Below are 17,239 nucleotides of genomic sequence, written 5' to 3' on the forward strand. Positions count from 1 at the left end.
TACTACATAGAAAACAGCTGTTCTTAAAAAAAACACCCCCCAAACAAAACCATGATCCATAAAATCTAAGTTACTGTCTTGACATAACTAAACCTAGTGGATGCAGGATATTTTCACCAAAGTGCAGATTTAGAGAGAAGTGCTTAGGCTTCTCATGCTGGAAGACCTCTGATAAAAGCAAAAACATTAAATAAGTGGTTAGGCATATTTATTAAGCTTTTTAGCAATTAATAAGACTGCAAACTGAGTTAAAGAAAAATTAAGGACATATTCTACCCTTACTCAATGAGACTAAGTAAAGGGCTAAAAATGACCATTACTGACTTTTCAAGCAGTGTGTTAAATAAGGCAAGAGCAATCTTTGAGACTTCTGATTAAAAGCTGGGAGAAGATTAGGCATAAAACAAGGGAGGAACAAATATGGTTAATGTAAAGATGAAGGACTATTTGCAAATGAACTTTATATATAAACTTGATAGGTCATGATGTAGAATAGTTGCAGTAGTTTTCAAAAGACAGGGTAGGTGTCATTGAAAGATTCCTGTTTATTTTGGAAATTCAGTAGCAATCTTTAAGGGAAAGGTATGGTCCTATAAGCTACTGTAATAACAAAACAACTTTTCTCCCAGGAAAAAAAAAAAATGCAGGAATACTGTACACAGAGACTGAGTAATAATAAAATAACTTAGCTTTCCAGAAATGCGGTAAAAGAAGCAACCAAGACACTTAACTAGCTGTTTTCCTGTTAGAGTCCCCTCTCTGTACCTTACCTAAATTTTACACCAAACAGACATAACTTAATTAAAAAAATTGTTCAGTGTGAGGTTTTTGAAAAGCTAGAGCATAGTAGCTACTTAGCTTCCAGCAGCTCTGATCCTTCAGATATTATTTTGACCAATGCCCCTTTTTACCTGTATACATGCAGGAGATCAGATTATTTCTAATAGTGGCTACAGTAGGCACTCAAGTCCCCAGGTGTTGAGAGCTCTTACAACTTGTTTCCTTTTAGAACATTGCTATTACATGGATAGAGATACCTGGAATCAAGCCTAAATAAGTAGATTCTGATTCTTCATAAGCTCAAACAAGACTTCTCTTTTCAGTACAAGCCTTAAAATACTGAAAGCACAAACTCTTGATCCCCTTCTTCCATGAAGAGGACAGTTGTATTCATGTGTCATTCATACTCTTAAAATACTGTAGCAGTAAGTCAAATTGAAAGAAGGTGAACAGTTTAAATAAAATCTTTAATTGCTTATTTACAACAAAGGCAATGACTTGGCAAATGGAAAATTATGATTTGCACTTTCCCACTAACTTCAGATACAGCAAGTACATAGTCAACTATAAAATATGCAGCCTAGTGAGTAAGGCGCAATATTTACATCACACTAGTACTGCAAAAAAGCACTTAAGATGAATTTACTGTGACAGCCAGAAGTTAAACATTTATCCTGTAAATGCTAACAACGCTGAAAAAGAAACTTCAGATGTCACTTAAAAGGTCAGTGCTCTACGGTTTTGTCAGATTGCAGACATGCAATAGTAGTAAAAATCTGGTAATGGGATAAAAACAATACCCCTCTGATTTTGTCAGTTTTTGCAAAACAATATTTTGCTACAAGTGTACTTCTTCTTGGTCTGAAATTTAATGCTAGTAACTCCAGTATTAGACTAGCTACTTAGTTTTACCTTAGCCAAGGTCTTTTCTGGGATGATGGGGGGAAAAAAAACCAAACAATTACATCTGAATCCAGGCTATACTACAAGCATAATACAATAATCACATACGCATTTATGAATACAAATTACTACAGACACGTTGCCAAGATATCCTGCTTTAACAGCTTAAAAAAACCGCAAGTGTTAAAGAATTTATTGCAGCCCAAAATAAAGAAATCAGTTTTGTTTTCTACTTCCTTTTTGACATCCTTTACTCCCCCCGACCCCCACCCAAGGTATTTTAAGGTAGTAACCATTATTCTTATTTTAGAAGGATAGGAAAAAAGTAGTCAAGTGTAAGGTATTAATCCAAACCCTACCATCCTGGCTGTCTCTTCTGAATGTAAAAGACTTACAAATCACAAGCTACAAGGACAACAGATATGCCAACCATATGTTCTGGGCATGGAATTTTATAGTGAGGCCTGTAGGGAATGTTTTCTTTGTATAGATTCTTTACTGATGCTCTGTAATAATTATCTTCATGAAGAGGGTTTTTTTAGCTATGCAGGAAAGGGAAGAAGATGGCATCTGTACAAAAGTTACCATTTCATCCACACTCCATTCAGCATTGGGGTATGGAAGTTACCATCATTAAGAGGACAACCAAAGCTAATACAAACACTTTTTGCTGCTGCCCTCCTTAAATTACATTCTTGACATTAAGTTTTCCCATTGCTAGTAGTACTTACACTTCATCTTTAGAAGAGCAGAGTATTTTTTCAAAGGTTTCTTTTGTATTAATAAATGTATTATTTTGACATGATGTGTACATGTTTAGCAGTTTAAGGAGTTGATTCTTAAATTTATGCTGAAACCTTTACAGTGTGCGTGTTTTATATTCATGGGGTACCCACAGATACTCACAACCATTATAGATTCAGAATTCAGATGTCAATTACAGCCATATCCTCTTCCTGTCTGCACAGTAGGTTTTCCAAGCTTTTCAACTTTCATCCCTAATAGTACATGTTAACAGAACATGTGTGGCAAGTATATAACAGACTCCTTGACACATTCAAAGAAAAGGCGAGTCTAACTTTTATCCAAAGCTTTCTCTGATAAATTGTGCTGTAGTTCAGGTGACTCCTCAGCATCTCGAATAGCAGAAGCGTTATAAATACCATCAAGGGCAGGGGCTGTTGTTGGTGTTGTGAGAGGTGTCACAGTGTGTCCAAACCCCTGATAATGACCCATGGGTGAAGATGGCATTGAAGAAGCATCAGAAATAGGGTCTTGAGTAGATGAAGACAGTAAACTTGTGTGCTCGTTTTGTTCATGATCCTCAGCAAAAAACATTTTCCTTGGCTGGCCCAAAACTGTCCTTCCTAGAATTATGCCAAATGAAAACACTTTTTAATACTTCCAGCACTGTATCAAGGTCTTTGAGCACATCAACACATCAACATAGACATGTTAAATTAGAAGATGAGTCTTTGTCTTATAACAGTTTTACATAGGCATTGTTAGTTTTAATAAATAAAAGGATGACTTTCCATTAAAAAAACAAAACAAAAAACAAAAAAGGACATCCCCTTCTTCTACCTAACACACCTGAAACTTACCCTGAGATCCATCTGTTTAAAAGAAGTATTAAAAACTAGACTCTAAACCAGTCAGGAGTACTGGAAAGAGCAAAGTGCCAGATAAACCATGAAACCCTCTAGGGATGCAGCTGCCACTAATTTGGTGTGGAATGTTCTCAAGGTACTACGGAGATGGATAATAGTGTAAAATGAAGCTGGAAATACATATGCTGTTAACAGATCATACAAATCTCTCTGTTACTTACCAACATTTCGGACCTGTTCTGATATATCTGCCCTTATATCAGAAATATCCCACATTGCAAGAAAAGAGTCAAAGCATGACCCTTCTTCAGCTTCTTGAACATAGGGTTTATAGGAAAAACTGTAGTGATGTGCAATAGCAGCCAGGAACATCTCAACACAAATGATAAAATCCTGCAATGAGAGAGAGATTGACTTAATACATAATCATTCATAACTGGAGAAAAATAGTTCCTGGGTTTCTTCTACAACTGAAAGACTGCAATTGCCTTGGGATACTGGCATTAGCTACTTTTACACCTGAGGTACGAAATTCTTGGCAGGCTTCAGAGTGCCATGTGTACTACATACATATTGGAATCAGTCCTTGCCTGATGGACTGACTTGCTGGAAGCAGATATTCAACAAGCAGCAGCTCTACAATGAATTCTTGCAAGAAGAAATGCAAGGATATCCAACCAAAGTATTTAACTGGGGTATATTCCTCCTGCCCAACACATGGATTTGAGTGTAAGCATAAAACTCACTTGGGGTAACTGGCTGAAACTTAGCCCAACTTATAATAAATTCAGTACTAATCTAGCCTGTGTTAATTAAAGTGAGTATGACAATATTTGCTTGAGGTGAGCTATGTCATCTTACATATAGCCATTCCGCCTAAGAAGTAATTGTCTGCTCCTACCTGTAGGCCTGTAGCCACAGCTTCCACACTTTGCCATTCCCAGGTGTGTTTCTCAGAAATAACGCCAACTTTCACCAACAATGCAATAAGCACAGCTTGCCTATAAAGATTATTTTTTATTATTATTATTGTAACAGTAGTGCCAAAAAGCCTGCAAGCAAATCTGCTAAACAAGGCCTATTTATATGTGTACATATGTACGTACATAGGAAGAATCCTACAAAAAACTTACTGTTTATATATTTAGATTTTAAGAGGAAGAAGCCAGACTTAAAGAGAGATGTCATTCATCCATGGTCCTAAAGACCAACAGAGAACACAACCAAAGAAGAGTGTTGTTCCAGTTAGTTATTAGAACAAGTTGCTTCTCTTTCAGGGTATTACTGCAGCCCACAGAATAACATTCAGATAGTCAAATGCACTCACTCATTAGCAGCTAAGCGTGAGCAATGCTTAAATAGTAATTTATAGTTAGTTAACTTATAGTAAGTTATTTTGAAAAAGTTAATTTTTTTTACTTTTACTTTAAAAAGTAAAAAAAAAAAATTGATTTTTTGTTTTGAAATAACTGTAAGTGAAGATTCTAAAATAAATTATGTTCTTGAGAATCACCTTACAAAATAGCAAGTCTAAAAAATAATCTCAAGTGAACAAGACTGCTCTGCCCAATGTACTAGTACCCTTTTCCCCTCACAGCACTTCACTAAGATTCTGGGTAGACTTTTTGAGGCCTCTAACCTCAGTAACAAATCCAGCCTTTTTAGCTCTTTTATGATGCACCCTGAGAGCAAGAAGTAATAAGCCAATAATTCACTTACCAGAAAGAAACAAAAACTACCATCTTCACACAAAGGAACTTGCCAACAGGTTGGATAGGGTTCAGTTCTTCACGTAGTACTTTATAAAACAGCACCAGACAATACATAGCAAACTAACACAGAAAAGAAAATGAAGAAAAGCTTTCAAATCCTTGTTTATTTTGTGAGGGAGTTGTTTTACACCATCTCTTCAGTTTAAAAGTATATCACAGTACGATACAAACTTTAAAAGCTATCTATTTTAGAAAAAAGGCTCTGGATTTATGGAATCTTTGTATTACTGTTTTAAAGCAGACTTTCTTTTTGCCTGAAATTGTATTTCTGAAATTCATGGTCTTGGCAGACAGAGACTGAGGTCATCTATCTACACGCTAAAGCAAAGCATAGGAAGGTCCCATAAAGTCTTTTCAATGCTGAGCACATCTCCAAGGAAAACGGCATAAAAAGCACGTGTTCTTTCAGGCTTCTGTTAAGAACTCCTCATATGCTGCCTCTTTATGAGAGATGAGGCAATGAATGCAATCTTCACTGCAAATCTGAACAAGCTTCCTATTAATGACAACTGCAAGCAACAGAACTAATGTACAGCCAAACCTAAGGAATTGATCTTCCCTTTTCACGCACAATTCTCCTAGCCTCTTACTACTAAGTTTCTTTAAGCAATCATGTCAACCAGGACACGCAGAAGTATGTGCTGCTGCCGGGACTGTTGCCAAGGCATAAAGCAGTTACAGCTCCTTCCTTAACAGTCACCCATCAAATACAGGGATGGCAGTAGAAGGAGGATGCCCTTTCTGGATGGGATGTCATGCTGTTCTAACTCTTACTGCTGTTGTCAAGACAAGTAAGAAGCTTGGAGGCTAGAAGGCTAAGCAGCAGAGCTGCTAAGGAGCCAGAGCTGCTGCACTCTCCTCTTGCAATAGCTCATGTGTAATGTGCCCTGGGTGAAGCAGAAAACGATTCCTCTGCATTCCCAGCAAGCCACTAAAGGCAATACCTGACCTCCAAAATGAAACTTGCAAGTCTAGGGGCTGACATCTTACCCTTACCCTGACATCATCTGGCAGCTGAACCAACAAGACAAGGTGTTAGACAGGCCAGAATCCCAGCACTGTATGCACCGTTTCCATTTTTTCCTGTCCATGTTGTTACCACCAGCTTTGTAACACAGTACTTTTAACATAGCCACTGCTGATTCTTTGTACATGTGCTGGGAGAAAGCTACAGGAGTGAGTGAAGTCATCTCCTCTGCAGAGGGGCAAGTCTGCAGCTCTAACATGCCTGGGACATACCGCTTCACCCATCAAATAGTTCAGGGTAGAGATGTGGGACACTTTATTGCTTTATGGAGCTTCGCAGTAAAAATAATAAAAGTTTTAGCTTATCTGTTTTCCTAGTATTTTGCATATATAGTATTTAACAGATAGTAACTTTGACTTACAGTGGAAATTGTCTACCCAGAAGAATTACCAGACATTAACACAATTACTGTTAATAGTTCACAAAGAAGATTCACATAATACTAATAGGATGACTTAAAAGAGCAGAAAGATGTACTCTTGATACTCACTAGCTGTGACATGTTGTTAAGTATAACCAAGTAAGTCCAAGCGTTGTTGAAGCTGAAGTTTCCTTCATCATACACTCCCACTAGTTCACAAATTCTGAAAGAATTTTTAGAGTTAATCACTATGTAGTAAAAGATCGCTTCCTTGAAGTGCTAAATCTTCATTACATCAATCAACTGTTAGAATCCAAAATCTCGTTTTGGTACTCAAATATTGGCATTGGGGGGTCTGCACAAGAATCAGTTTCCAACAGCATATGGCATAGGAAGTTCGTTTTGTATTTTCCATGGAAGTAGTAGTGTTTGAATGCAGAGTTAACATATCCCACTGTTGAATGAATTAAACAAGCATCTTTTTTTTCCAGCTCTTTTGCTTTTAACTCTTAGAACACATATAGCTAATATATTTATATGGATATTCTTTGTGAGTAGCAACTTTTTCCACAGTCCCACAGAATTAACAGTAATGACCATCAATACAAAGTTCATTAAATTAAGCTTTCAGCATCAACATGCATATCTGCCTGCTATTCCTTTACAACAACAGGTTATACGATGCATATGAAGGCACACAGTCAGGCTTGCTGCATGCAAAGTTTAATAAAATTTTAAAAGTTACATGTAACCTGAGTTTAAAAATACCCAATTGTTGAAGCCAGTGAGAAAAGGGAGAAGGAGGAAAAAAAGACTCTAAAAATTAAGAGATCATAAAAATGTCTTTCCCACATAAACAGTACTTCACATTCTCTGCCACTGCTTTCAGCAGCAGGCATTAAGTATTTATTATTTCAATTCTGCAAATAGTCATTTGCTATAGAGAAGTCATGAAGAAATCATAGGTTGATTCAAATTGCCAGGACCCATTTAGCATGTAACACAATGAATCTGCTTTCAAACTGCCTTGATTCAATATATAGGGCATGAAAATTCTTTCCAGTGTAACTCAAAATTACACCCTGAAGATCAATATTAATTATTTATGAGCGTACTTACAAAGCAATAATGGTAGTAAATGGTCTGACAACAGTGTACTGCAAAACACCCAGTTTACATCTAAATAATAAAACTCTGCAAGAGAAACACAAAATTCATTGTACAAGAATTTAAAGACAATTCACTTATGGAAGTTTCCTCTTCTCCATAGTTTCACTAAACTAAATTTTTATTTCACGGTAATTTCAACTTCTGCTTCCAGAACTTCAGATGCTACAGTATGTAGTGTGTATATACGCAATACACAAAAGACCTAGACTTTTATAGATACTTAACAAGAAATACTCAATGATTCACTTTTTAGCCATGAAAAGCTTCTGGCTCAGCTAAACAAAGAGAATGCAGTTTTCACTGTTTGAAGATGTTTAAGAAAGACTTACAGTTTGTCTTTAACATTTTAAACAGCTTTATCAAAATCTCTTAAGAGAGATGCTTATCAGATTAAGCATGCAGAAACAAACAGTTCAGGGGCATATAGCCCTTTGTCCTTCACCTGTGGAAGTAAAAGCAATAGGCTATCTGGTCTACCAGTGATTCTACATGAGGTTTTTGGCAAATATTATATGATAGCAAAGGAAGCAAATTCAAGGAGACCTTTTTCCAATATTTTTCAAAAGTAAGGAAGTTTCCTTCAGCACCACCTGAGTCAGTGCATGTTAGTAACTAAGTGTGATTTATAGGATGTTTTACAGCTAGATGAAAACATGTTCACAGCTGCTTTCAGTAGGGGTTCATAGCTGATAAACAAAATGTGTGCAAACCATAAACTGACTCTGCCAAGCAACAACAGTTATACTACTAAATATGAAAACAAAATGTTTGTATCTGATTGTGCAGCTTAAAATTTTAAGATGTCATCATATACTCACTCTCCCATAGCCCATGATGGACAACAACATAGAGGCGGCAGATGTCTCTGCTGATCTTTCGCTTCTAATATTAATACGAGGTTTGGATACCGGTTGGTTAGATAATTTGAAAGAAAAACCATAAAATTATAGATGACATAAGCTTCATAGCATTCTCGACATGTATCCACATATATTGCAATGTTGGGGTATTTCAAAGCTATCCACTGTAAGAAGAGAGGTACACAAAAGGTTACATGCAAGAAAGACAAAAGTGATTCCAATGACAACACTGGCTGGCTAGTTCAGCAAGCAATACTTCATTAGACAGCAGGCACTAATTAAACAGGGCTTGAAGCACTTGGCTAATAAGAGTATGATGCTACAGCTAGAAAATAACGTTCTGTAAAAAATACAAGTAGAACTTCAGATTGCATCTCTGCTGCTTCAAATGGAAGCATGCCTAAAGCACTATGCAAGAGATGCTCTGTATCTTTGACCACACAATTCAGTCTTTCATTTAAAAGTAACTAAGGAGATAGTTCCCTACCTACTCCTGTTAGGAGGAGACAAGATAGAACTGCTTCCTGAAACTCACATATTCATTGTCAATATGGGTTTGAGAACTAAGTTTTTAGTCCATCAGTATAAAGTTATTTCTTTTGGTATCTAATGTGTAAATGTTTGTTCTGGCATGTTTGCACAATACAGAAGCAAGCAGCAGATTAGCCTTAAAGTGGTAGTCATCCATCTAAACCAGAATTTCAGACAGAAAAGTGACGTTTTTGCAAAACTGTTATTATGGATCAGCTGTCAGAGCTTTCAATTTTTAATTTTGAGTATCACACTGCTGTTGCACTGTTCAGTGCAACCTGTCCTACTGGGTTTTTTTGGTGTTGGTTTTTTTTTTTTTTTTGGGGGGGACGGGGACGACTGGTGGAGGGTCATTAAATAGAGGCAGGTCTTTTGAGTTTACTTTGCTTCCCTAGGTTGTAGTACAACGGATGTTGTGCCTTCTCTGACCTTCTTATTAGAACTACAGGAAGATGCTTCACATCCTCATCACAGTTAAGAAACACTAGAGACAACAGATGCTGCAACACTTTTGTGGAAGATGTAATACTGCATCTAGTAAACGTAGAATACAGTATTTGAATCTGAGAAGAGAACTTTATGTTCAGTTCAGATTAAGCATTCTAGGAAGATACCATATATGCAGCAAAGGCCATAAGATCCACGAGTCTGCGGAAAGATTTCAGTATGTCACACATGTCCCTGAATGCCTGGCTAGAGCTCATTTAATTAGTAGGTAATTTTCTGCCAAAGGAAAATTCTGTGCTTGAAATTGAAATATCAACCTTAGGTAGTTGATATACCCCATAGGAAACAGATAATGTTGTTTTCTTCCCCACTCTCCTTCAGTCTCAGACGCTCTAAATCCCAGTCTTTAAAAAAAAAAAAACCAAACAAAAACGAACATACGTAAGGGTGACACTTCATAAACACTCAAGAGGTAGGAGAAAAATCAAAGGAAAAGTTCCTGGAAAGCTGTATTTTATGGGGGAAGCTGAAGTATTTGCAATGTCAAGAGGTGATGACAACATGTAAACACACATCCTGTACAGTCCACAGATTTAGTATGTTGCTTAGCTCTGGCTGAAATAATCTCCACGTATTTACATGAACCATATCTGGTATGGCCAATAGAATCTATGGCATAAAAGTATTCAGAAGTGGATTTTTGTGGGATCTTACCCTTTGTCCCCTGAAGCAAAAAGGAAGAATTTTAGCACTAAGCATAACTCAGGAAAGAATTTTAGTACTAAGCCTAACTCGGGAAAGGAAGGTAAGGCACTGAATTTTGAGACAGTACTTGGGTCAGTCTGGTTTCCAGTTCAGCTGTTACTGAAGATGGAAGGACTAAAAGCAGGCTCTTGTCATACCCCTTTCCACATTTGTCATAAAGGATACTCAAGGACACGGTTAAGAAGGGTTAGCAAAAGCAATCCCACAAGCTCCACAAGAAGAATGTAATATCGCTAGAACTATGCTTCTGACGTACTCCATAAATAGGAATGCCCAGAAGTTTCTAGGACTCTGACTCCATGCAACATAGTTTCTGCTGTGACACTGTTCTCCCTCACTCCCACAGCAAACAGAATTTTATTGAGCTGTTAACAGTAAGAGAACACTTACACTGTCTAAACTGTAAATCGGCACCATCCATAGAATCCTGTTACAATAACAAAAGAACATTTAATATTACTAGAAGTATTTTTCGTCTGGATTAAATTCAACATTTGTAGTACAGGTGAAATGTGAAATGTTACCTTATTATTGGTTTCTGTAATTCAGGTTGAGTATAATGGACTAAGTGTTGTAGTATTCCCCAGAGAGATATTGGTATAGTCATTAGTAGAAATATCCCAGCAATAAACCATGCCTTGGTATGAATTCCAACCTTGCAAAGAAAAAGAAGAATGCAGGATCAAAGTTTCAGTATTAATACTTTAAAGTTTTACTAGTATAGCAAGAAAAATAATTTAACCTTCTTTTTTTTTTACTGTGAATAAGGTTTTAAGATGGACATTAAGTACATATCCCAATATTAAGTTTAGTTTTTCTAACTCTGCTTTTCAAATATACAAAATCCCAAAGTCTCCCTTGCAATCTGTTGATGTAGCTTAGAGTAAAACTTAAAAACCCAAAAGAAAAAGATAAGAAATCTTGCAGAACCTAATAAAAACATCACCAATAAACACAAAACATTCTACAAAAACATAGTAATGCTCACTATTTAATTTACGGAAAGCCACAACGGATTCCTTGCTTTAAGTCTGGAACTTGTCTCAGTTCAGTGAGACATTATAACGTTACTGAAAGCTTGTGGATTTAAAGTATTTTTAGCTTTAAAACCAAGTTCCAACTAGTAATCAATTTCAACTAGTTTCATTTAACAATCTGAATAGATATGCACGAATATATAAAAATATATAATGTCTGTGAAAACACAGGGCTATGATTTTAAACCAAAGCTCTCTGAAAAATAACTGTATTAATAATCTTAAGTACCAAACACTGAGAAACATAGTAGCCTCTTCTCAAACAGGCTTTTGGTGAAAATTTCTTCTCTGATCCCCTACTGTACATCAACATCCCACGTCTTCTGTTGCTTTCCAGTTCAAAGATCGCTTCTGAGTAGTTTCGCTACCAGCATCAGAGTTAATGATTTTGAAATTTCAGATACCACTTCGATATAAACACCCATTATGCTGAACATACAAAGGCATCAGAACAGGGTTTCAAATTTGGAAATTTAAAATACACTCAAGACAGATTTTACTGTCATTAAGTGCTTAAACTTATACCATGAAAAAGTTTAGCTCCAGTGGAACAAGCCTGTATTAAATTGGACAATATATATTTGAAGGTTAAAATTTTGCTTCTTGTTAGAACAGTAATGCTATCACAGGTGTGTGCAATTCATACGCTACTGTTAGGACACGCTACGGTACCACCAGCATGAAAGAGAAGCTTCTCTGTCTACTGTCTCAGCTCCCCCGATCAGACAGAAGTACCTGACATACGAGGTTATGAGGGCCCATGTTGCTACTCAGTGTCAAAGCACAAGTTCCGGGCAGGGCAGCGGCAGAGCTCCAGCCGTGCTCCTACAGAGACCGACTCCAATTTCTTCAGCATCGTATCAACCGTTTAAACACCAACTATTATTGAACCGGAAGGAGAAGGAAATCCTGCCCTGTTCCATCCTGCTTCGTTTGTGCTTGAACAGCGCGATACCCGCACACCGCGGGACTTCGCCAGCTTCTCTTTTCCTCGCTGGGTCTCTCTACCCGGGGCCCGGGGCGGGCCGCCATCTCCCTCAGAGGAGGGAAGCCGCCCCGCAGCGGCCGAGCGGACGGGCCCGGGCTGACAGCCCCCCCAGGCCCCGCCGCGGGGCGCCCCGCCGCGCCCCGTCCCTCACCTCCAGCTTCTGCAGCTCCCAGACGCAGAGCGGCACCACCACCAGCAGCCCCACGATGTACAGCAGCACCACCAGCGGCCGGATCCACCGCCGCCAGTTCCCGCAGGTGCACGGCATGGCCGCGGCGACGCCGCCCCGCCGGCCACAGCGACGCCGACCCTCCTCGCACCGACCCGGGGCCCGCGGCGCCTCAGCGGGCCGGCGCCGGGCCCGGCAGCTCCCGCGGGGCGCGCATCACCGGCGGGGCCGCCCGCACACCCCGCCGGCTCACATCAGCCGCCGGTTCGGCTCCGCTCCGCACCCTCCCCAGCCCGGCTGGTGCCAGCCCGCCCTACGCGGCGCCCGGCGCTGCCCTGACCCGGCGCGGCGCGGCGCGGCACCGTCCGGCCCACGCCCCCGCGGCACTTCCGCCTGGCAGCGCTTCCGGCTGCCCCGCCCCCACCTCAAGAGACCTTGCCGATTGGCTTCTCGCCCTGCCTATCGCGGCTGCCCCGCCCACCGCGGGCCGCCGAGAGCGCGGCCGGAGCCTGGGACAATGGCCGGTAACGGACTGGTCATGCCCTCCCCAGAGGGGTGGTCTCTTCCGCCTGCCCCCCCCCCCGCTCCACCGGCGATGGTCTCTTCCGCGCGGAGGCGAGGTTGGCGGCGGGGACCGTTATTTCGGCTGTGGTAACGGTTCCGCGCGCGCCCAGCCGTTAGTCGCGCGGCCGGCGCGCTTCAGCTAGGCGCGCTTCCCGAGCCGTGCCTTGCTGACGGCGGAGGGAGAGCGTCCCCCACACCCCCCTCTTTCCCGGCAAAAGTAGTGAAGTTACGAGCCGTTCAGGGAAGAAGCAGGTGGCCTTTCCCGAGGTACCACAGCATGCCTGCCGCCTACGCGGGTAGCGGATGCGTGTTACAGCGGTGGAGCGTGGAAGCACTGGCTCACGCCAACCCTGTGGACGCTAGGGAGAGCTGGAGCTAATGAGATTTAGGTTAGGAAGCGTGCGGACAGGCAGAAATTGCAGGAATTGAAGATAACAGAGACTAGCTGTTAGCTTCGCAGCCTCTGTAAACAGAGTCCTGTCTAAAACGCCTCTGGATACTCACCTGAGGGCGGGACAGAGTGAGCAATCTGGTGTAGCGAGGTACTTAACAATTCCAAGAATGGAGGACAGGTTGTGATACGAAGACTCCAGTGGACATATGAATAATGCAAAATATGTATTAAATTTCAAGTATTTGTTGGACATTTTTTTTTGCTTTAGAAGTGCCTTGTTGTTGCGTTAAGAGTTACTGTCGCATACACATAGGAGTCTGAGTAGTGGCTGGGGGGGGGGGAACCCTCCCGTTGAGTCATGAGGTTCAGACAGGACCCCCTTGCTTTCTAAACTCCTTCTCAGAGAGGAGTCTAGGTGCGGCTAGGTCCAGTCTTAGTCTCAGACTTGGTCAACGGTTTATTTTCTAAGGACTGTGTGTATAGCCACTTATCAGAACCAGAGCCCTCTCAGGGCTTTGGTTCAGGTGACAGCATTAATTTTTACACCCCTAGTCATGTTGAAGGAACTATCACGGCCAGATCAGTGAAGAGTGCAGTTTATTAGAGCAACAGACACACAGATTCTTTGGATTACTGGTGATAAATGCACTGTCTGCAAAGCACATGCAAATTCCAAGAATATGAGTAACACGGCCGGACACAAACGCGTATATCAAGAATATGAGTAACAAAGCCGGACACAAATGCATTAAAAGATAATAAAGTGACTCTATATAGAGATTTCTAAGTTTTCCACGGAGGCACTTGGTATAACCAAGTGTTCGACTCTTACCCAAAGGCATCCCGATGGGGGGGAAGAGAGGCCCAGCCCGTCGACTGATCCCAAACATCAGAGTGGTACACAATGGTGTCTTCCCTAACATTCTGTTTCTCTTAAACCATTTTATACTATCTTTCACCTTTCGGGTGGAGCTTGAGTGACTCTAGTCATACATACCGTTGTTTAGGATTGGTGTAAAGTTTTCTTGCTTCGCTTTTAAAGGTATAAGCTAGAAAAATTCAGTGCGCAAGCTCAGTGAGGGGTGGTCGCACCTTGGAGGTGGGTAGCCTTTGGGATGGAGGTGTGTTTTGGTATTATAATGATGTTATAATGAGCAAAGTTCACCAAAAGGACAGCATTTTGTCAAAAACATGGCAGGCTGTTGGCCCAGGGTAGTAAATATGCAGCTTATCAGTTCCATGACACCTTTAAGTTCCCATATTATTGCAGAGCCAGGCCGCGGCATCTCCACACCGCTCCACCCGCCAGGCAGCGCCTCTTAGAGTCAGCACACCAAGTTCCCCTGGCGTTACCGACATCTAAGGTTGCAGGCCTAGGGAACTCCCATGGAATGGATTCCCTGCATGTCAGCCGCATTCCACCTGGGGAGCTTCTTCAATGCTGTGCCTTACCTAAAAGTGTGAATATAAGTTCTAATTTTTTTAAGTCACCTCAGCCATTATCCCACACTTGTAAAAACTGCTAAAATCCCTGTTAACTCCATAGTAGTCACTGACAAAACACAGGGCCTCAGGTGCTGAACTAAATTAGGACCATTGGTGATACTCTGCCAAATATCCAAGGAACTACAGCTGTAAATTCTTGGAAGAAGGCAAATGCAGATTTTAGTTTGAGGCGTGACTGAGAAGTGTATGCTGGAGGAAACCATGTGGAGTAAGAGGTGCTAAGGAGCAGTGACTGGGGTCTCTCTCTTTTTATTCTCTCTAGCTAAATTCCTGACTTTCTTTTTTTTCACTTTTTTTTTCTCTGCATTGCAATTGTTTGCCCAGGCTTTTCACTATTAAGTTACCAATAGTGCAGACTTTTATTCAAATAATGAAGCTACATGTTTTTTTTAATAGTTGCTGTCTCTGTATTGTGGAAATGACTGAAAACATATTTTCAGTGGATGTATGCATGGCGAAAGGAAATTTCCTACTCAGTAAATTGCAAAACCCCAAAACTTGTCAGACTGCTTATCCCAGAGTTGACATAATCAGCAGTGTGAGGCCAGATTCCTGTTTGTGAGATCTCTCTTGCCCTTCACATGCTGCATTGACGTGGCATCTAATCACAGGGCTATGTGCGTGGATGAGGCAGCAGCTCATCTCGGAAGGAAGTGTTCAGTTGTTTGGCTACTATGAACTGCTGAAGCAACTCTTCCCTGTCTCCTCCAAGGAAACGCCAATGAGGCTGAACTCAGCCCACAAGCCAACAGTTGAACTATGCTGGCTTAGCCAGAAATTGAGATTGTGATAATGGTCTGTTAAATTTTCCTTCTCCATCCAATGTCTTAGGAGGCAAAATAACCTAAGGTTTTATTGATATCCTTAGTAACTGGTAGGTTTCTCTGCAAGTGAGGGTGAGTTATGAGGTCCTTTCTTTTTCATCTGGATATTAACTATTTCATTTAGTCTAGTACTTCCCTCTCCCACCATTATCTAGAGCTTAGAAGAGCGGTCTGAATTAGTCATCTCAGCAGCAGCCCTGACCACCTTAAGTAAAAAGTCTGATACCCCAATTGCCATTTCTACCATTTTCTACCAGTCAGTGAATTAACTATAAATTTAATTTTAAAGTTTAAAGGTAAGAAATATTTTAAGGGAACTGAAAGATCATCCCTGGGTTACAGATATAATAAAAATTCAGTGGAGGTAAGTGATCTGATTTGCTCGAGGTTATGGCAGGCTTGTGAACAGAATCTCGTTCACTGATAATGGCAGTAAAGAACAGTTCTTCCTATACTGTTTTGAGCTGAAATACTACATTTCTGTATTGTATTACCAAGTCAGTATTAAGGTGCCTATTCTGTTCACCTTTGTTCTTTGTACATAACCCATTCTTGGCAAGATGGTACAAGAAGTAGGTCAATTAGAAGCCACTAAGCTCAGTCAATAATAAAAAGAAGTATGTAAATATAAATACTTTTCTCAAACACGTAACAAACACAAACCCAAAGGTTTCCAACATTTCCAGAAAAGCAGACAGCACAAATGCATGAGTACTAGAAGTACGTATGATGGTAACTTATCCATAATTAATATATCCAAAATGATCATAAACATTTTACATCATTAATGAATAAACACAATATTTTTTTAACGTTCAGGAATGTTTTTAATTCCCACTGTATTTTAGTTCATTGAAGGCCAAGCACTGGTTTGGTTTGGTTTTGGGTTTTTTTTTTGTTGTTTTTTTTTCTTCCCTAAGAATATCAGGCTGAGAGCTGGCTTCTTAGTGATGTTTTTGATACAAGTTCTTGCATCATTTGTAGGACTCTTAGGGTTTCTTCAGCACTTACTGGCCTAAAAAAATCCTTGGGGAGAACTTAAACACTTCACAGACTTAAAATCATTGTTTTGAGCTTATCCAGTCTTCTTCTGTCTACTGGTGTTTTGTGTGCTTGTCTTGGGTTCCAAAGTAGGCATCTTTGCCAGGACAAGTCTGGTCTCTTTATAGTTCGATTTCTTGGAAAGCAAAGCTTAACACAGTTGTGGCATATGGTTGCTGGACTGACCTCCCCCTCTAGTGAACTTGAATCTTCTGGCCAGTTTCAGGCAAATCTGAGTCAAGGATCAAAGTCCCAAACTCCAAAATAGGTTCCTTTAAGTTTTGTGAAGGCTGGTAAAGGGGAAACAGTCAAACTAATGCTTATCTTTACCCTCCTGAAGGAAAGGAACCTCACTTCACTCATACTGCTAATCGCAAGCATACTCACTGGCCAGTCACTGTAGATTGGTTTTAATTAATATTTCATTAGAATAACGTTGGACTAGAAACCCTAATACTTCTTTCCAACCCTGCTGTCCTTGATTTCTTGT

General features: G+C 40.3%; 1 protein-coding gene across 2 annotated transcripts; it reads right to left on the bottom strand.

Annotated features, from left to right (window-relative positions):
• Positions 1 to 1,228: 1,228 nt before the first annotated feature.
• TMEM184C (transmembrane protein 184C) lies at positions 1,229 to 12,814 on the bottom strand. Of its 2 annotated transcripts, none has more exons than XM_072861288.1 (10): positions 12,403 to 12,814; positions 10,751 to 10,881; positions 10,617 to 10,653; positions 8,442 to 8,647; positions 7,573 to 7,647; positions 6,583 to 6,676; positions 5,013 to 5,125; positions 4,195 to 4,294; positions 3,515 to 3,686; positions 1,229 to 3,050 (listed from the first exon to the last, which is right to left on the bottom strand). In XM_072861288.1, exons 1-10 carry the CDS (start codon positions 12,517 to 12,519, stop codon positions 2,758 to 2,760), a joined length of 1,338 nt encoding a protein of 445 aa, XP_072717389.1. In that variant the 5' UTR covers positions 12,520 to 12,814; the 3' UTR covers positions 1,229 to 2,757. The 2 variants fall into 2 exon arrangements, with proteins under 2 accessions (XP_072717389.1, XP_072717390.1); XM_072861289.1 differs by lacking the exon at positions 12,403 to 12,814 and adding an exon at positions 11,999 to 12,210.
• Between the last annotated feature and the right edge of the window lie 4,425 nt (positions 12,815 to 17,239).

Source organism: Ciconia boyciana, chromosome 5, assembly GCF_034638445.1.
Source record: "Ciconia boyciana chromosome 5, ASM3463844v1, whole genome shotgun sequence".
In the NCBI taxonomy this organism is placed as follows: Eukaryota; Metazoa; Chordata; class Aves; order Ciconiiformes; family Ciconiidae; genus Ciconia; species Ciconia boyciana.

Bases quoted from the DNA above. Each gene is read 5' to 3' on its own strand.
- TMEM184C (XM_072861288.1), bottom strand. From the start codon at position 12,519: ATGCCGTGCACCTGCGGGAACTGGCGGCGGTGGATCCGGCCGCTGGTG. The intron at 8,648-10,616 runs GTAAGTGTTCTC...CTCTTCTTACAG, and splicing joins CGATTTACAGTTTAGACAGT to TGGATAGCTTTGAAATACCC. The intron at 3,687-4,194 runs GTAGGAGCAGAC...CTCTCATTGCAG, and splicing joins CTGTGGCTACAGGCCTACAG to GATTTTATCATTTGTGTTGA.